Source organism: Acinonyx jubatus, chromosome C1 (assembly GCF_027475565.1).
Source record: "Acinonyx jubatus isolate Ajub_Pintada_27869175 chromosome C1, VMU_Ajub_asm_v1.0, whole genome shotgun sequence".
NCBI lineage: Eukaryota > Metazoa > Chordata > Mammalia > Carnivora > Felidae > Acinonyx > Acinonyx jubatus.
This window is the reverse complement of record NC_069381.1, coordinates 71046152-71067125: the sequence shown is the minus strand read 5'-3', so window position 1 is coordinate 71067125 and position 20974 is coordinate 71046152. Positions and strand designations below refer to the sequence as shown.

The following is a 20974-nucleotide window of genomic DNA, read 5'->3' as shown; positions in this document are numbered from 1 at the left end:
AGTGAAAACAAACTGACTACTATAGACTCCAAGACTTTTTTTCTGCTCCCAACTAAGGGTGGATCGATCTTTCGGTAGCTCTCCTATGCTTTCAGAACAATATTGGGAAAATATAAAGTTATAAACAAGTGACCTTCTATAACACATTATCCAACCAGACTTAATCTTGCCCATGAATTTAGATATGGGCAGCCTGGGTTATGGACTGTTTCATTCAAGTTCCTCTCTTCTTCCAAGGTGACAAGCATAATAACCTAGTAATTAAAATGATAAACGACCCTACTATACCCACCTTACAATGATGGAGTGATGGAGACCCTTAGGCTTTGAATTCTTATGAAAATAAAGCATTATTTTTTTTTTAATTTTTTTAATGTTTATTTATTTTTGAGAGAGAGAGACAGAGTATGAGCGGGAGAGGGACAGAGAGACAGAGAGGGATACACAGAATCAGAAGCAGGATCCAGGCTCTGAGCTGCCAGCACAGAGCCCAACGCGGGGCTCAAACCCAGGAACCATGAGATCATGACCTGAGCCCAAGTCCGATGCTTATCCAACTGAGCCACCCAGGCACCCCATAAAGCATTACTATTTAAATCACAAATTTAGCCTCAGATTCCTTGTGCTTCCTAGGATGCCTAAGTGTTCAACATGTTTTAAAAACAGATTACATGCAGAGATTTTTCTCAACTGAAGATAAAAGCAGTCATTGTCTTACTTTTGTAGGTTAGTTCCCTGCTCTTATCCCAAGCTCCTAGAACAGTTCCTGGCACAAAGTAGACACTCAAGTAGTCCTGGTTGAATAATTGAAAGAATGCATAATACGCTAAGCTTTTGCCAATGACTTTGGATAGTCTGAAAATATCGAATACCACACACTCAGATATTAGGTAAATATTTCTTTATTAAATGATTAATTCCATAAATAAATTCTTTTCACTGAATATAAAATTAAAATCATTTACAAATTATTCCAGTATTACATTTCCCTTCCCTCCCCAAAAGCTACATTTCGATAAATAAAAACATTCAGTCTTAAAACACCTGATTTCTGTTTGCAGTTTAGAGTGCAGATAGCTGCCTCTCACGGTCACTCACAGAGTGTCCCCTTCAGGAAGGGATGGCACCCCCTCCCATTTACTTCTTTCAAAAGATGAAGGCTTTAACTGATCAACTAATCTTTTTTTTTTTTTAACAATTGTAGAACCAAAAGGAAAAAAAGCCTAGAGAAAAATATGCTTACCAAATAATTTACAAACAGAAAACAGAACGTCATCAACAGCACAAGCTCCAAAATGAAGCAGTAACGTGGGCTCCAATATTATGAAGCGAAGTATTCTCCCATCGTGGCTGCGTTAGTGTCCGTCCATCTGCACCAGCACACCTGGCAGTTTCAAAACACCTTAATACTACTCAAGAATGAGCAATGCATCCCTTCTACAATGAGTCCCTCACCCCCACCGCCCCCACCCATATCTCTGTGATTCTGGCACTCTTCTCCCCCCTCGTTTGTTCACCCTCGCGCTGGAAACCCAGGTGGCATTTAGTCCCTAAATTTGTGAATGTCATTGAACAGCCTGTAGAAGGGAAACACCGCCTCGTTGGCATGCGGGCAGTTGTAGTTGCACTTGCAGGACTGGATCATCATGACGTTCTTGGAAAACGTCTCCCCATCTTCGCAACGGAAGCGCATCTTCACAGTCCTGGTCTGCTGGGGCGTGCAGCAGCGGCCGTCCACGCACGAGCCGCAATACTTGGGCCGGTATTTCTTCACACTCGAACATCCAGCATAAGTAAACTTGACTGGTTCGGGGGATTTCTTGGTCTTGCTGCATTTCTTGCCCTTCTGTAAGAAAGAGGAAAGAAGGAGAGTTAGGAACAGTGTTTCTCTGTCTTGGAAGAGAGGTTCACATCTCGCCCAGCTGCCAGGCAACAGTCTCCAACAAGCACCAGCGGAACTTACTTTCAGGCTGCTGTACATCTGCTGTCCACAAGGCCGCACTTCACAAATCCGGGTTTCCTTCACCAGGCGGCATTCAAGGTTGTCATTGGTAACTCGTGTGGAGATACCAGTTCCACAGGTCTTGGAGCACTGGGACCATGAAGTTGTTTGAACGATACATTTCTGGCCATGTAAAGAAGGGTTGTATAGGATTCGAGGTTCCATTCCAAACGCTAGAGACAAACAAGAGGGAAAATTTCTCAGAGGCATAATGACACCAACAGACTCAAGGAGTCGTTTCTACAAAGCTTCAAACTAGGAATGTATTTCAGTACAAGGTCTTTCAGGCTCAGTCTCAACTTACCTGGGAGCCGCTTCAGGGAGCCGCCTTTTCCAACCGCAATTAATTCATTGTTCCTGGTTAACTCCACCTCCGAGGCATCAAATGCCAGCCCCTTGCCCAGGAGGCCATCCCGGTCGTCCGCGGGGTCCTTGGCACCATCCTCGTCACAGACCCACTCCTCACAGCACTGCCCGGTAACTTTGACTAGCCGGGGGTTGGGACAGCCCAAGTTGGGGAGAGAGAGTTCTTGGGGACACAGAGGAATGCAGCCCACAGCGCCGTCGATACATGTGCACTGATGTTTACAGTTGGGCTGGAAACTTTCCCCATTCTGGTAGATTCTGGAGTTATATTCACAGGGTCTGCCCTCTGATTGAGCTGCAAAGAGCACCGAAAGAGAAAGGGAAAAGAGGATAAAGTTAAGATTCCCAACCACGGCCTGAAACTCATACATATTTTCTGCTGTTAAATTCAATTTATGGTAAAGTTCCCTACAATTCCTCGGGGACTCCAGACCAGAACAATAAGTTAGTCAGGAATCACTTTTCCGTATGCGCTTTTCGTTGGGCCCAGACACACTGAATTGCATTCCAGACTGCTGAAATCATGTGCCTTTCTGCCAAGCTACCAACAACAAAGCATCACCATACATGGTCTCAAAATTACTAAACTTCTGGACTACGGGGACTATTATTTTTTTTAAAGGGGCCAAACCACAAGCATCTTACCTCTGCAGATCCCCTTCGGAGCGGTGGAACTGGCGCCGAAATTGCATTCCAGCCCCTTGGTGTGGTCGCAGGGCTGCATTTTGCTGCAGTCCTCGTTGAGCTGCTTGGCGCAGACCTTACAGCAGCCGCAGCCGTCCCGGACCAGCCCGACTCCCGGGGCGCACTTGGGCGCCTCCTGGGGGCAGTGGCAGGCGGCAGGGCAGGTGGAGAGCGCCTGGAGGGGGGTGGGGGGACAAGGCACGCGTGAGACTCGGCGCGGTTAGCAGACGAGCCCAGAGAAGGGAGGGTTCCTCCGACCCTGTCCGCAGGGGGTCTCTGATCCCGTCCAACCCGGCCACCCTTGGCGGCTGCGGCTGCCAGCAGGGCCCCCGACGCGTCTCCAGGGGGGGGTTGAAGAAAGAGCTAACCCGAAACGCCCCCGAACTTTTTAGTTTAGTTTTCTCTGCGGGGAGCAATCTGGGGAAAGGGGAAGGGCCTGGAAGAGCGGATGGGGAAGCGGAGGCAAAAGAACTCACCAGCCTGGCCAAGTGGAGAAGGGTGACGGCGAAGGCGAGCGTCCTGGCGGTGCGGGAGCTCATTGTGGCGCGCAGGAGTCCGGACGAGTGCGGAAGCAAAGACGCCGATACACGGGTGCGCAGCAGTCGAGGTCTGGTGCGTAGATCCGGGAGACGGGACAGGCTCCGGTCCGTGCGGCGGGGTGGCGGGCCCGGTGGCAGGAGGGCGAGGGCTGGGGCGGCGAGCGGGCTGCAAGCGTCCTTCTCTTGAGGTCCTTCCCGAGGAGGCGCGAAGGGCGCGGGTGCTGCTCGGGGGCGCTCTTGCTCGCGGTCTGCCCAAGCGTCCAGAGCCCGCCTTTTATACGGGCCGGCCGCGGCGCCGCGTGTTGCAGTGACGTCGGCTCTGTCTGCGCGTTCCAGAATTCTCAAACATCTCAGGAATGCTGGTTGGCGCGGGCTGCTGCCAAGCGCCTCCCCTGGCTCCGTTGCACCTTTTTTTTTTTTTTTTTTTTTTTTTTTTTTTGTCCTGGACCCGTCTAGAAAACAATCTACCGTTTTTTCCACTTTAAATAAAGTGGACTTCGATTGGGAGGGCTCTTTCTGGCGTGATGGTGGTGATGGTGGTGGAAAGGGCAAGGAGGGGCGAGTTCAAAACTTTGCCTGGACTGGGAGGGTGGGAGGTCCTGGGAGGAAGGAACAAAAGTGGTTTTGTTTGGTGATGCCGAGTTGACCGGGCAGCCTTGGAAGCCCTCACCCGGGAAGGCAGCGAGCTGTTTGCTTGTTTACAAAGAAGGTGAGAGTCAAGTTATCTATGGAGAGGCGAACGGGGAGGGGGAGTGTGTCTGTGAGCCAGGAGTCTATTTGTGGATTTCATAGAGGCATGCTCGAATCAAGTCCCAGCTTTGGTATGGTGTTTATTAGCCAAGTTAAGTGTATTGCAAATTAATACCCGCAGTGGCATTTATGAATGGGGGGTGTGGGGAGAATCAGCTTCCCCCACCGTCTGGCAGATTCCCAGGCAGAGGTCTTCCCCCTTCCGCCCCCCCTCCCTTTTTTGGTATGTCGTACTTGTTTGTTTTTGGAGGTTCCCACTTTAGTTCCAGCCCACTGCCTGGGTTGGAAGTCCGAGAGGAAACGAACGCAGGGAGTTCTCCGGGAGGCTGACTTCTACTTCCTCACGGATGCGGGAGACAGGGTAAGCCCTTCCAGCCTCCCTCCCTCCCCGGTCGGGAGGCGTTGCTAACTAAGCAGCCAGCCAAAAGCAGAGGGGACCACCTTGCAGTAATCTGTCCTGAGATCATCACCTGTATATACTGCAATGCCAAGCCAGATTCCAGCACCATTGGGCCCAGTGGGTCTAAAGCTAAAAGTTTCGTGGGGTTTTTAACACTTTTCCTTGGGACCACTTAGAAGCCTCCCATTTCAAATGGATTGCAATGCTTTTCTAGCCAAGTACCGAGGAATACGAGATTTTCGGATATACTGTTCTGTAATAAAACTGTTAGCAGAATTTAAGATCCTGTTTTACCTGCAACACATGCCGTAGAAGACCCCACACACTGTTTGCTTTAACACTATCAGTATCATTAGTGTTACTGATAAATTCTCCCTCAAAGTTTCAAAAACTACATTCTTGTGCAATTTTAATAAAAACACAAAGTAATTATGACAGTCTTTTATATGTGCTCTAGAACTTTTCGTCCTTTCTAATGTGTTAGGGCTGTTCTTCACAGTTTAGCAGTCTTGCTTAAGAAGTCCCTCAGTGCCAACTTTTCTGTGAATTACTCTGATAAGTACAATGAGAAGCTATTGCAATGAAAACATTATCCAATAAAGAGAACTGCGCAGGAAAGAGTTAAGTTTCATTCATTCAAAAGTGCCCTTTCATAAGTCTAAGAGGCTTTGGCTTGTGGGAGTAGGATCTCTAAGGCTTTGTTGGAGGGTTTGGGGTGCGTGGCTTACTTTTCAGGACTTGTCAGGTGTTATGCAAATAAATAGGAAAATCTGGGCCCTACTTGGTACTCAAGACAGTCCATCCATTATTACTTAGAAAACGTTTTTTTCCTGCGTTAAAGCTTCATTATCGTTTCCCTCTTAATGAAGTGACTGGGGATGGGGGTGAGTAGGCGCAGTACAGGGTGGGAGGAGGTCGTGGGGAGAGAATGGAGAGGAGTGTTCCTGGCTTCTGTTGTGGAGTCTTTTCTATTTGACTTCATGGTTGTAAGTATTTCCAGATGGTGAATCAGACACCAGACGTAACAATATTTCCATATTTGGGTATAGCAGTAGCCTGCGTTTTTAACATTTTTCTGCCTCTGTTATCCAACCACAAAGCATTCTTGACAGCTTCAAATGTTGTTAAATATAGACTTAACTTCTGTTCCCAGAGCAGGAAATTCTTTGGAATTCCTTGTTTTTCACGCAATCTGTCTATCATGATTTAAAATAAAATTACAATGGATGATCCAACTGGCCAGTGTATATACCTTGCTTGCTCCTTTATTGAGGGGGACGGGAGATATGCAAAGAGATTCAGTCCGCCGCACAGCTTTGAAACACAGGCCATTCCAGAGATTCCTTTAAAAATCAGATTAAAGTTTTCTAACAAGGGTGTGTGGGTTTGTGTCTGGGCTTCAGTTGGGGAATCTTGGAGGATGAGTTTGCCCTGGAGGAGAAACTTAGAGAACCTTACCATCAGCCGCCCATTTAAAGCTGCGAGTATGTTGGGGTGGGGGGGGGGGGGAGCTGGAGCAAACCGGGCCAGGAGGTGGGGGAGAGGGAGAGACTGGAGCAACCTATGTGCACAGCCTTTCCATATACTGCGTCCTGGTGCGCCTGCTAGTAAACGACGGCATCGGACCAGAGGAACAGCAGCTCCTCACGTCTGGCTTCAGGACGGTCCAGAAACCCCAGACGTCCCGTCGCCTTCTCGCCTTCTTCGCTCAGGGCTGCAGATCAGTTCACGTTGACAGATTAGAGGAAAATGTGCAAATGTTTATGGGTAAGTGTCTTCGGATGCTAATTCTGCATGCTTCTTTTGCTCTTTTTCCTCACTCCCTCCCTGCATGCGCGCCCCATGATGGAATAACGGGCCGCCTTGTTTCCTTGTGCTGCAAGGCACAGAGAAGGAGCTGCTTGTTGTCTTCAGCAGCTCCCAGGTTTGAGCTGAGTGATGGGGACATCTCTCACTCGCTGCTGCCAGGGAATTTTAGGTCACCAAAAGAAGGGCTCACTGTCTGGCGGCAACTGAGAATAAGAATCACCCTAAAACTGACGACTCCGGTTTCCTAGCCCTAGACCAGTGGTTCTCAAACTTTGGCGTGTCTCAGAATCACCTGGTGGACTGATTAAAAGACTGATTGCTGGGCCCTATCCCAGAATTTCTTATTAGCTACATTTCTAACAAGTACGCAGGTGATGCTGCGGCTGGTGGTCCTGAGAACCACAGCCTTGGACGGTTAGGAGTGCATGTGCGTGCGTGTGCCCTCGTAGTCAGGTGCTCTCGCCCGCACACCCAGGCTCACAACTTACACCTGTTACAGCCACTTGAATGAACAGGACAATTTGTGGTGACGACGAAAGGCCGGCTTTAAGGTGGCGCCGCCGAGCCATCCCTTCCACCCCGCCGCGTTCCCCCACCCCCACCCTGGGGAGTGATGGCAGGGAGCGCCACAGGTAATGCGGCTGACCGCGGGAACTGGACGACTGGCGCGCGGGGAGGGCCTCGGCTGCCCCGGGGGACCGCTGCGGAGACCGGGTGCGGGGTCCACGCGGCTGGGGGACCCGGGCTGGGGCGGTCCGCGCACCAGGCCGCTCGCTGCCCGCCGCCCCCTGCCGGCTGCCCGGCCCGCGCGCCCTGAGTCGCTGCGGTGGGCAGGACTCGAGGTTTCCGGCGCGCGCCGCCGCAGGACGTTTCCAGCCCCGGCCCATATTTGGTGAAAGTCTTTCAGGACTCCGTCATCCAGCTCCGGGGGGCGGCGGCGGCGCGGCCGCCGCGCTGCTGCTGAGTGCCTGGGCCTCCGGCCGCGGGGCCTCAGGCGCGGCGGGCGCAGGATCGAGCGCGCGCGGGAGACCGCCGCGGCTCAGGCCCAGCCCCAGCCCGCACCCCCGCGAGGGCCGAGGCCGAGCCCGCGCTGCGTGGGAGGCTGGCGCAAAGGGCGCCGCGGCCGGATTATGTCACTTTTCCCGTCCACCCCACTGTTGACTCTTCCTCCCAGCGGGGCAGCGAGTTGCTGCGTTGTGCCAGACTTAGAGGGTACGCCCAGGCGCGGGGGTGTGGGCGTGTGTGTCAGAGGGTGGCGTTTGCTCAGGCTTCGAGCCCACCCGAGAGCAGAGACGTGGAATCGACTCTGGAGAGAAGTCCCAAAGGCCTGGGTCCTATTATCTCTAGAAAGGAGAGTAGCTAGAGCTCGCCTCTCGGTTTCTTTGGGTCTTCCACAGCCCATTCCTCTCTTCCTCTTCAGTAAATTCCTAGGCGGGGGGGGGGTGGGGGGGGGTGGTTGGGGGGGGGCGGATCCCTGGAGGGGAAGTCCTGGCTCTGCTGTCCACTAGCCTGCAGCCTTCGGTAAGCTGTCCATCCTTTCTAGACCTTGTACCCTTCATCAGTATAAATTGGGAAAGGAAACCAGTAGGTGGTAGAACGGGAGCAACCCCTTTCAGAGCTAAATCTCTTGCCATTCTCTCCTAGTAATGACAGAAGCAAACAGTACCACTCTAAGTCAGGCACCGTTTTGAATGACTCCTGTATGTTGACTCATTTAACTCACCAGTGCCCCATTGAAGCAGATCTTCTTGTTAACACCATTTTCTCTCTAAAGAAATGGAGGCACAGAAGGTAAGTGACTCACCAAGACACTCACCTGGGAGGTAGCAGAATTGGACCCAGGCGTCTTGGTTCCAACAAGCCTTGTACTTGAACATTGTGCATACTGCCTGTTCCCCATCACTTCCTTCAGGCATTCAGGCCTGTCCCCTTTCCTAGAACTTTACCTTTATTTAACTCTATCACAACTCACCCAGATATTCCAGGATAAATGCATCGGATAGAAAAATAGTTGATGAATTAACTGAAGCTATGGTAACCTCTGAGGAGGAGAGGGGAAGGGGGGTTGCATTTTAATGGGAAAAGCCTTAATGCACATACGTTCATGTAGTACGCTTTTAAGCACCTTGGCAGGCTGGTGGGAAAGACATCTAGGACCTTTGGGGTTCTGATATCTCACAAGCCATATTGATCAAGGAGTCTCAACACCTGGAACAAGGCTTTAGCTAGTAGAAATTGCATTTGTCACAGAGATAAAGTTTTCAAGGTCACTTACTTGATTGTTCATCAGTCTGAGTGTTCCTTATGGGCTGAATATGCTATGAACCTGTTTTTTGCATTATACATCATGAGTATATTTATCTATATATCTGAGGACAAATTGTTTATTCCCATTGAACCCTGGATTTATTCAGAGCTCATGATGTGTCATGGCACTGTGGTAGGAATTAGTGACAGCAAAAAGAACACTTTAACATTGATGTTCCCCTGGAGGATTCTGCAGTCTGTTGCTGAAGTAGGTACAAAGTAGTGTGTGGACACGTCTCTGCATGGGGAGTGAGGGTGGAAATACTTGGAGTCTGAAAGGATGAGCAAGAATCTGTATAAGTGCTGCCGAAGCGAGCACAAGATGAGCAAGAATCTGAAGGACATTTGAGACAGAGGGAACAGGGTCTTGACCATGCATGACGATGGTACACCTAGTGTGTCTGGACTACAGGATTCCTTTGGGGAACTGGCAGCAGGTCTGCTGGGACCTTCTACAAATGGCCTTACCTGTTATAACACTGGGACTCTGGCCGTCAGGAGCCATGTGAGGCTTTGCCTTGGTTTCATCATCTATAAAATAATGGGGTTGCCCTGGCTCAGGGTATGTGCACTAAAGTGCTCACAGGGATCAGCCAGGTAAAAAATGATGTTTCAGGGATTTGTGGTAGCTGATACTTGGCCTCAGCATCGAGGAACCATGGTGATAGTGGGGACCAACCTTGGGGGTGCTGAGAAGTTGATAGGTGAAAATGTAGGTCCAGTGTTTGCCCATTTTCTCATTTTTTAAAGGATACCAGGGATCTGGATTTTTCTGTAAAGTCCTTTAATTTTTTATATGTTGGCAATTAATTAAAACAGTTAATCTAAGTTAAAACTCCGTCTAAGTTAATCCTAGGCAAATCAAGGAAGGCAATGTCTGGGCCCTGCCAGTTGTGATCTCTAAGATGAATGACCCTAGAGCCTGTCCTGCTCCAGCATTCTGTTACCCCCAGCCATTCAAAAAAACATCAGATAACAGCACCCTGGGCTCCATTAATTGTTAGATTGACTGGACTTTCATTTACTTAAAAAATAAGGGTGCCACTTAACTCAGTTGTAGGAGTTTACACTTTATCAACAAAATTGGAATGTGTCTTTTTCTTATTTTCTACTTTACTCCCAAACACTACTGGGTCTCCCTTTCTTCTCCCCCTGAATTTATGTTGTAAGCTGCTGGCATTGCCTTGGCAGCATAATAGGAAACACTTTTTTTTTTTTTTTGTAGGGCATCTGTATCCAATGGGAACTATATCTGTTTATTTCTTCCACCTGGCGTCTGTCCACAGGAAGCCAGGCATTTCTAACCCCCTTACCTTACAGAACTTATTTTGTTCTGTAACAGAAACATTTTGTTGGAACGGACTAGAAGGCACCTCTCCCACTCCACCCTGCAACCCATCTTCTAAACATGATTGAGCAATATGATATGTATTATAAATCACTATCAAATGGCTCCAGATTTAGGTGATTAAGAATTAACCTTCTCCTCTTGTGTTTTATTTCCAGAGATAACCTGTCTCCTAATTACCCACTTAAAACCGCACATACCACATTCAGAATTTAGAAAAGGTTTGATTTGGGCACAGTACTTGAGCACACAGATAGATCCTACAGAGAAATTGAAGCAATTTATTCTTGCCAACTTTTTGCAGGTCCGAAGATTAAATGAAAAGGAGCATTCTGGCTGTGGGGCTGATTATGTGAAATAAGACGTAAGACATGTTTAATGCTCAGCAGCATGCTTGGCACATAGTAAGTGCCTAATAAATTCCAATTACTGCTACTGCTAAGCCCCATCATTACCTTCACTTTTACTACAATTAGCATAGAATGAGCTAGTTTTATTCTCTAGAGAATATTCTGCATTCTTTGAACTAGATGAACTCAAGCTGTAAAAACATTTGATAAGTGGTATATAGACGAAGTGATTTAAAAAAAACCCATGCAGCCCAGTTTTCTGGCTTGCACTGGAGCCCCAGTGACCATTTAAGAAAGCGCCCAGGCTTTGCCTATCATGGAATTGCAAATTTGCCTACAGGCAATAGTGAGCTGAGGGGCTTTTTGCCTTGGTTTCCTCTCCTATAAAAAATAATGGGATTGCCCCAGCTCAGGAATCGTGCACTCAAGTGGTCCAGGGACCAGCCAGATACAAAACACCATGCCTGAGGAGTAATGCCAGCTGACACTTGGCCTCAGCATACAGGAGCCATGGGGATAGTTATACCTATGGGGTCTGGGTTTTACCTGCCAAAGACTAGGGAGTTGATACATATAGCTGAGTTAGTGATTTTTATCTAATGTTTATAACCTTGTTGGCTATAGTATTCCATCTTAGGTCCGTTTAAATGATGAGAAAACTGAGGCTTAGCTACAGTCAGTAACTGGTGCAAGGGCACAGAGCTATCGAGGGAGAGCAGAGTGTCTGTTTCTAAAGGCTTTTCTTTTGAGGGAGAACATGGGGTTTGCCTTCTGTGAAACCCACCTAAAAGTGTAGAAACTTGCCCTCAACTTCTTGACTTCCCATTAACAACTGACTGTGGTTGTTACTTAAATGTATTTCTTTTCTTTTTTTTTTTTTTAATGTTTATTTATTTCTGAGACAGAGACAGAGCATGAGTGGGGGAGGGGCAGAGAGAGGGAGACACAGAATCCGAAGCAGGCTCCAGGCTCTGAGCTGTCAGCACAGAGCCCGACGTGGGGCTCAAACTCACAAACTGTGAGATCATGACCTGAGCCGAAGTCAGTCGCTCAACCGACTGAGCCACCCAGGCACCCCTTTAAATGTATTTCTAAGTGTGTCTTGGGTTTATTTGGTTTTCAGTAATTGTGGGCCCCAGTTTCTTCATGAGAGTCTGGTGATGAATGAGTTAAACAATAAAAGAGGGTTCCCTCCACACAGAGCCCCTTGCCTAAGCTTGCTCCTATTTCCTCTGAAGAAAAAGAGATGTGTCAGGACAAAGGAGGAACTCAGAGATTGAGAGATATGTCTACTGTAACTTAGTCATCACCATCAGTTTTGTTACTGGAGGCAGACAGACCTGCTCCCGCTCACAACCATTGGTCACCCTCCAACAGTTACTAAGCCCAGAGCCCTCCAGGCACCCACTGCGAACACCCTGTATCTCTGAGACTTGCACAAAGTGTCTCTCAGCCTTGGATGTGAGGGTGGGGTGGGGTGCCCAACATTATGACAATAAGTAAAAAGCAAAGAGCAGTTTGAGGCTAGTCCTAGGCATTTAACAAAAAATCTTGAACCCCCTTTCCTTTGAGTAGGCTTTAGCTCTCAAAAAACAAAAACAAGACAAAACAACAAGAAACCCCACTGTTTTTCAACAATCTTTTTTGTAGCTTCTTTTTTTTTTTTTCATTCTTTTAAATTTGAGATACAATTGACGTATGGCTTTATATTAGTTTCAGGTGTACAACATAAAGATTCAATATTTGTATATATTGGGAAATGATCACCACAACATATATGTATAGGTAACACCCACCAACACATATAGTTACAGTTTTCTTTCTTGTGAGGTGAGCTTGTAAGATCTCTCTTAGCAACTTTGAAATATACAACACGGTAGTGTTAACTATAGTTACCATGCTGTACATGATATCTCCAGGATTTATTTATTTTATAACTGGGAGTTTGTACCTTTGATCACCTAAACAGTCAATTCTTAATGGACAAAGATAATATGTGTTCAGTGCTTGAATTTCTGAGACTCTGGGAAAGGCCACTGGGGAATTAGAAGGTGTAGACTATATACCGAAAGACTGCAGATCCAGAAGATTGATAGTTCAGGTCAATCCTATAAATACGGTATGCATGCCAGACTTTGTGCTAGGTGGCGATACAAAGAAGAAGAATATCTAGACTTTGTCATCATGGCTCTCACAGCCTGGGAGAGATGTGGATGTTTATGCAAATAATACAATACATTGATTGGGGCCTCTGGATGGCTCAGTGGGTTACATGTCCGACTTCAGCTCAGGTCATGATCTCACAGTCTGTGAGTTCGAGCCCTGCATCAGTCTGTGTGCTGACAGCTCAGAGCCTGGAGCCTGCTTCAGATTCTGTCCCCTGTCTCTCTCTACCCCTCCCTTGCTCATGTGCTCTCTCTCTCTCTCTCTCTCTCTCTCTCTCCCTCTCTCAAAAATAATAAACATTAAAAAAAGTAATACAATACAGTGATTGGTGCTCTAGGTACAGTGCACCCAAACTCCTTTGGGGATACAAACAAGGGATGTCTAATTTAGAATCCCACCCTTTAAAGATGTGAGGACTTGTTCAGTCTGTAAATTTTCATGGCTGGGAGGGATCAGGCACAGTTATGCACAGGCACTAACATCCACATTCCCTTTGAAGCTGGCAATTACAGAAAACATGCACATCTTCGTGAGACATTAGCAAACACCTAAAAGTGGGAACCTGAAGATGAGCCTCTTAAAATGCATTGATTACAAACAAGAGCAACCCTTTGGGTGCTGTTAGATATTCTTATCACTATGGATCTTTTTTTCTGAGAGGGGAGGGAAGGGAACTTAAATTTACAGGACACCTGACAGGAGCCAACTGCCTTAAAGGTTATCTCACTTAATGTTCAAGAAAATCCTCTAAGGTGAACATTTTAACATCTTTCTAAGCTTAGTAAGTGGGCGTTCAGAGAAGTTAAGCAACTTGCCCAAGATCAGACAGTTAGAATGTGACCAAACAAGCATTCTGACCCAGTCCTGTGTGACTCCAAAACCTGTACCGTTTCTACATTTCTGCTGCACTGTCCTGACTCCCTGAATTTCCGTTCCCTGTATGAGTGTTTGCTCCTTCTCTGTTTTCTTATATTATTACTACCTCCCCTTCATAGAGCCAGCCTTTCCCTTTCTCTTAGCACTTTCATGCTTATTGATGTTGAAGTCTTTGAGCCACTGGTGAGTCTAGCCTCTAAAAGGAGGTACAGACTAAAGTGAACGAGATCATTACCATCTTGTCGACATTAACACCACATCGTTAAAATCAGAGAGCAAGCATGGTGACATTAACCTTCACTTACATTTGCTTCCCTGCTTAGCACTGTGTAGAATGATTTAGAGTTATGTGATTTCTCCTATCTGGGGACAGATGACAAGTTCCAAAGGATGTGTGTGGAGTTTAATGAGAAATAATGATGGAAGTATGATTTAGGGATTCTGTCTTTGAGAGACAGAGGGAGGTCACCTGCATGGCTCAGTGGGTTAAGTGTCTGACTTCAGCTCAGGTCATGATCTCGTGGTTTGGGAGTTTGAGCCCCGCTAAAAGCTCTGTGCTGACAGCTCAGAGCCTGGAGCCTGCTTCGTGTTCTATGTGTGTCTCTCTCTCTGCCCCTCCCGGGCTCACGCTCTGTCTTGCTCTCTTAAAAAGAAACATTAAAAAAATTTTTTTAAAGACAGAAGAGAAGTGCCATGGCAAAGGCTGCAATACAGTGCAATACAGGCTCCGTAAAGGCAAGATGGTAACAATAAAAGGTAACAGAAAGAACAAATACAAAGAGAGTGGAAACTCAGAAGGAAGCTAGATGACTATATGAAGAAGGTCCTGGGCCAATACACTGAGGCATATTTGCGCACACACATTCACGTGCTCCTGTGTTGGGGAAGGTAAGGATGGGAGAGTTGAAATGAGAAAATCTTAGTGAATTATGACATTCCCATGGATTCATTTTCTTTTCCTGTTACCACAATTAATCTGGATTTCATTCACCTTTCTTTCCTCTGGGCTTTCACCACCTTCTAGGTCATCTTTCTGCTATTTTGAATAGAGAAATGCTTTACTCTCAGTCCAGGAAAGGTGACCAGAAAGGACCTACTTTCACAGCTGGGCTGTGTGTTTGCAAGGGCTTCAACCCTGAAAGCACGGGCCACAGAGGGAGGTAGGGATGAGATGGGAATGGGGGCAAACTCAGGGAAGACTTCTGAAGTGGCATAAATAAGAATTGAGACAATTTCCACTTGAAGTCACCTCTCCACTTATGAGTCATTAACCATCTGGAACCAAGTGCAGTTAATTTAGCACCACGCTGGAAAGCTTATAACGTGAACCACATTCCAGGGCCCGGGCATCCAGGTTTTAATCCTTTGTAAACGCCTCTCTTTTGGAACACAATTTGGTGTCAGTACATAGGAACTAAGAATTGTGCCAACTGGTGAGTCATCGCTCTCTGCTTTCTTCCAGAGCACTGTGGGAAGAGGATGGGCAGACTGGGTCAGATAAAACCCAGTCCCACCCAAACTCTCACTGAAGGCTGGAAACAAATCCATTTTTTAAATGTTTTTAAAATCTAATTGGACTCAGAAAAGAGATAATAAGCCTCTGTTCTTTGGTTTCAACTTGGATCTGAAGCCTTGTTTTGTTTTCTAAGTCTCTAGGCTATCACACTGGGTTATAACTTTTTTGTTTGTGCTTGCCTTTTAAAGGACATTTATTGGGGCAGTTGGGTGGTGCAGTCGGTTGAGCCTCTGACTCTTGATTTCAGCTAGGATCATGATCCCAGGGTCGTGGAATCCAGCCCCAAGTCGGGCTCTGTGTTGAGTGTGGAGCCTGCTTGGGATTCTCTCCCTCTCCCCTGCTTGTGCTCTAAATAAATAAATAATCAAATAAATAAATAAATGGACATTTATTAAATCATTAATGATCGATTGCACTGTGGTAGGTTTTGGGGATATAAAAGCGTGGTTCCTGACTTTGAGGACAATACAGGCTAGAGCTGTGAGGGCATACCTAAATAATGTGTGTGTAAATACTATGTAGTAAGTCTTTTCTTGAAGGTACAATGGGTACAATCTCTTCTGGATCTCTGTCTGAACATGGACCCATACTAGGGATGAGGTTTTCTTATTGCACTGGACGGTGTTGCTCTTGGAATTCCCAGTGCTTCCTCTGCAAACTTGGAAGAACAAACTATATTTTTCTCTGCTTGAACTTAATTGACTATGCTTATGATATAGTATCAGCATAAGCCTTGGGAGTCCTCTAACACTCTCTCCTTAACAAAGGGTTGGATATTTTTGTCTTGAATACCTTTCCACTTTTGGTTGGTAAGCTGTCCAGGTGTTTATAGCCTTTTGCGTAAACTTGTGTCTTCTGGTGTTCTAATGATAACAAGTGGCTATGTAAATTAATTCTTGGCCTTGGCTGAAATGGTGCATGGTGAATCTAAAGATTTCCGTTACATAGTTTGAAACATAAGGCTAGTTCTTTGAAGCCTTTTTCCTAGGCAGTTGACCACAATGGGAGTGGACAAGAAGGGAGGGCATATTGGGTAAGAGGACTGTACTCCAGGATTCTATTACATTTGGTGACATTTTAGAAAACTGTTTAATTTGATTCCACTATTGTTTGTGACTTGCCATCTGGCATTATTTCCTTTCTTCTGTTTTCTTTGGCTTTAGTTTTCTCTTATTTGTCAAGTTTCTTAATGTGGAGGCTGAGGTCACTGATCTAAAGATTTTTTTTTTCTTTCTATTGTAAGCATTTAGCACTCTAGATTTCTCTCTAATCCCGCTTCAGCTGCATCCCACAAATTTTGATATGTTGTGCTGTTATTTTGATTCAGTTCAAAGGACTTTCTAATTTCCTTTTTGATTTCTTTTTGACTTCTGGGTTATTTAAAAGTGTTACCCAACTGTTTGGATATTTTTCAAGTAATATTCTGTTACTTATTTTGAGTTTAGTTTAATTGTAGTCAGAAAATAAACTATGTATGACTTGAATGTTCTTAAATATTTTGAGACTAGTTTTTGGCCCAGAATATAGTCTATCTTGAAAAGAATACCTATGCTGCTGTAGACAGAGTGTTCCATAAATGTCAATTAGGTTATGTGGTGTGATAGTGATGTGCAAGTGTTCTATATTCACACTGATTTTTGTCTACCTACTCTTTGGGTAATTAAAAGAAGAGTTTTGAAATCACCAACTGCACTTACGGATTTTCTGTCAGTTTTTGTTTGATGTATTTTACACATCTGTTATTAGGTGCATAAACATTAAGGTTTGCTAAATGCTCTTGATAAATTGACCCCTCTCTAATTATGAAATGACCTTCTGTGATAGTTAATTTTATGTATCAACTTGATTAAGCCATGGAGTTCCCAGATATTTGGTCAAACATTATTCTGGGTGTCTGTGAAGGTGTTTTTGGATATGAGTGACATTTGAATTGGTAGACGGAGTAAAGCAGATTGTTCTCCCCAGTGTGCGTGGGGTTCATCCAATCCCTTGAAGGTCTAAATAGGACCAAAGCCTGAGTAAGAAGAAATTCCTCCTACCTGAGTGCCTTTAAGCTGGGAATATCTTTTTTTTTTTTTTTTTTTTTTCCTGTCTTTGGACTTGAACTGAAACATCTGTTCTCCCTGGCTCTTGAGCCTGCTGGCCTTAGGAGCAGAACTCCACCATCAGCTCTCCTGGGGCTCCAGCTTGCCAACTGCAGATCTTGGGACTTGTCAGCCTCCATACTCCTATGAGCCAATTTCTTATAATATACTTTATTATATATTTTATATACACTTCTTTTTTATACATATTTATGTAATGTATATTACAATTATTACATCTTCTATCTGTACCTATTTATATGTATATCTCCTCTTGGTTTGGTCTCTCTGGAGAACACTAATACATTCTCTTTATCCCTAATAATATTCTTTGCTCTGAAATCTACTCCCAACTCCAGCCTTTTTTCATTAGTTGTTAGCATGCTATATTTTTTCATCTCTTACTTTTAATCCATGTGTGTCTTTACATTTAAAGTGGGTTTCTTGTTTTGCTTGTTTATCCAATGTAGCAGGTATCTTTTATTATTTTTTTAATGTTTATTTCATTTTTGAGAGAGAGAGAGAGAGAGAGCGCGCGCTAGCAGGGGAGGGGCAGAGAGAGAGGGAGACACGGAATCTGAAGCAGGCTCCAGGCTCAGAGCTGTCAGCACAGAGCCCAATGCGGGGCTCCAACCCATGAACTATGAGATCATGACCTGAGCCAAAGTCAGACACTTAACTGACTGTGCCACCAGGTGCCCCTGAGGTCTCTGTCTTTTAATTGAGGTGTTTAGACCATTCACACTTAATGTGATTATTAATACAGTTGGGATTGATCTGTCATCTTGCTCTTCTCTACGTGTCCCATCTATTCTTTGTCTTTATTTTCAACTTTTTCTTCCTTTTTCAGACTAAATTTTTTTCAGATAATTCTACTTTACTCCTGTCATTGGCTTATGGGCTATAACTTTTCGTTGTTTTATTTCAGTGGTTGCTTTTGGGATCACAGTATATGTTTTAAATTTATCACAGTCTACCTTCAAGTGATTTGATACTGTTTCGCATACAGCGTAAGTACCTTATGACATTGCAGCAGTTCTGCCTGAGCACTTCTTTTAATGTTTCTTGTGCAGGTGTGCTGGTGATCAAGTCTCTCAGCTTTTGAGTATCTAAAAAAGAAGTTGTTGAATTTTCATTTTCTTAGCTTTTTTATTTTGAAATAATGTCGACTCCAGGAAATTGTAAAAATAGTACTAGAGTGAGTCCCATGAACTTTTTACTGAGCTTTCTCCAATGGTGGCAGCTTATAACTGGAGTACAATAAAACCGGGAAATTCACATGAATACAGTACTGTTAACTAGACTACTGACCTTACTCAGTTTTTACCAGTTGTTTCATGTACTCATTTGTGTATTTTACCTTCATGTTTGAAAGTTATTTGTACTGGATATTGGACTTCTATGTTGGCAGTCTTTTCTTTCATTAAAAGATATCTCACTGCTGTGGCTTGTGTTGTTTCTGATGAGAAGTCTTCTGACATTCTTATCTTTATTCTTCTCTATGTAATGTATCATTGCTGTGGCTGCTTTTACGAATTTTCTGTTTATCACTAGTTTTAAGCAATTTGTAAGGTGCCTTGTGTAGTTTTCTTATGTTTCTTGTGCTTGGATTTCTTGGATCTGTGCATTTATAATTTTCATTAAAGTTGGAAAAATTTTTCAGCCATTATTTCCTCAAATATTTTTTTGGTGTCACCACACTCCCCCTCTGCATTTAGGAGACTCCATATTACATCACTTGAATTTTTTACCAACTCAGTGGAAGTCTATTTTATTTTAGTCTTTTATTCCTCTGTGTGTTTCATTCTAGATATTTTTTAATGCTATATGTCAAGTTTATTAATGTTTCCTGAAAGACATATAATCTGTTAATCACATTTTTGTATTATTTTTACATCTATTGTATTTTTCATCTGAGACATTCTATTTTCAATTCTAGAAGCTTGATTTGGGTCTTTTAAAATATCTTCCATGTAGCTACAGAGCATAGTTAACCTTTTTGTGACCTGACCTTGTTGAATATATGGGATGTAGTTATAACTCTTTTAATGTTCTTCTCTATGAATTCTATCATTATGTGTCATTCCTGGGTCTGTTTCTACTGAATTATTTTTCTCTTCAACATAGATCCTATTTTCCTGCTTATTTGAAAGCCTGACAATTTTTGATTGGATGTCAGGCATTGTGAATTTTATCCTCTTGGATGCTAAATATATTTATATTCCTAAAAATATTCTCAGATTTTGTTCTAGACCATAGATTACTTGGAAACAATTGGATCCTTTCAAGTCTTATTTTTAAGCTTTGTTAGGGATGAGAGATGCATTTAGGCTAGGCTGAATTTGTCTCCACCACTGAAGCTAACCCTTTCTGTGTACTTCAACTAATGTCCCCTGACAAGAAGTTTTTCACTCTAGCTGGTAAAAACAGAAACTATTCCCAGTTCTATGTTTGTTCCAAGAATTGTTCCTTCCACTCCTTTTAGGCAGTTCTTTCCCCAGCCTTGGAATAGTTTCCTCACCTGAATGCACCATTCAGTACTTGGTTGATGACACCAAGGCTGTGCTTTTCAGATCTCTGAGGCTTTCTCTGAGCAGCTCTTCCCTGTCCAGTGCTCTGCACTATATTCTCTAGACACTTTGGCTTCCCTACACACCTACCTCTGTCTGATCAACTCAGGGAGACTGCTGGACTCTGACTGGGTTCCCCTGCCAGTCTGGATATTCTTTTTAGGCAGTTAGCTGGGTTGATTATAGGTCGCATCTCTTATTTTCCCACTCTAAACAATCACTAGACTGTACTGTTTGATGTCCAATGTCTACAAAATGTTGTTTCATCATACATTTTGTCTAGTTTTATTATTTGTTGCAGGTAGTAAAATAAATATGGCCATTGTTTCTCCATTTTAGCACAAAATGGAAGTTCTGCAACTGGAATTTTGCTGAAGAAACTTTATTGGTTCCCTAGGGCTGCTGTAACAGAGTATCATAAACTAGCTGACTTAAAACAATATAAATTTATTCTCTCACAGTTCTGTAGGCTTGAAGTCCAAAACCAAGGGGTCAGCAGTGCCATGCTCCTTCCAAAGACTCTTCCTTGCCTCTTCTAGCTTTTGGTGGTTGGCTGCAATCCTCACTGTTCCTCAGCTTTAGATGCATAACCCCAATCTCTGCTTTCATCTTCACATGGCTTCTCCCCGATGTGCCTATGTCTGTGTCCAAATTTCCTCTTCTTATAAAGGTACCAGTCATTGCATTAGGGTCCACCCTAATCCAGTATAATCTCATTTTAACTTGATTACATCTGTGTCTTAGTTCAGGGTGCTGCAATAGAATATCATAGACAGGGTAGCTTAAAAAAAAACATTTATTAATCACAGTTCTGGAGGCTAGGAATTCCAAGTTGAAGGTCCCAAGAGACCCAGTGTCTGGTGAGAGCACCATTCCTGGTTTGCAGATAACTGTCTTCACTGTATCCTCCCAGCAAAGAGAGCAGGAAGGTATTCATCTCTCATCTCTTCTTATAAGGGCACTGATCCCATTCATGAGGTCTCCACCTTTATGGCTTAGTTCCCTCCCATTGGCCCCCGTTTCCCAATATCACCCAGATTGGCAATCTAGGCTTCAACATGAATTTGTGGGGATGGGGGACATAAACATTCAAGAATTCAGTCCATAGCACTCTGTAATCACCCCACATCAAATAAGGTCACATTCACAGGTACCAGGAGCTAGCGTTTTAACATATCCTTTGGGGGGACACAATTCAATCCATAAC

General features: G+C 44.7%; 2 protein-coding genes across 7 annotated transcripts in view; one reads left to right on the top strand and one right to left on the bottom strand.

The window, feature by feature from the left end:
- Positions 1-884: 884 nt before the first annotated feature.
- CCN1 (cellular communication network factor 1) lies at positions 885-3858 on the bottom strand. The gene is made up of 5 exons (XM_027058707.2): positions 3529-3858; positions 3014-3227; positions 2307-2663; positions 1964-2175; positions 885-1846 (listed from the first exon to the last, which is right to left on the bottom strand). Exons 1-5 carry the CDS (start codon positions 3589-3591, stop codon positions 1544-1546), a joined length of 1149 nt encoding a protein of 382 aa, XP_026914508.1. The 5' UTR covers positions 3592-3858; the 3' UTR covers positions 885-1543.
- A 338-nt stretch (positions 3859-4196) lies between these two features.
- Positions 4197-20974, top strand: part of DDAH1 (dimethylarginine dimethylaminohydrolase 1) — a 242638-nt gene continuing 225860 nt past the window's right edge. For 3 of the 6 annotated variants that reach the window (XM_053214374.1, XM_053214370.1, XM_053214373.1), the window contains exons 1-2: positions 5978-6225; positions 6350-6508. The gene's annotated coding sequence lies outside the window, so the exon portion shown is untranslated. Of the gene's footprint in view, positions 4301-5977; positions 6226-6349; positions 6509-8194; positions 8342-20974 lie in introns of those variants that run through there. The other 3 variants (XM_053214375.1, XM_053214371.1, XM_053214372.1) reach the window with 2 other exon arrangements.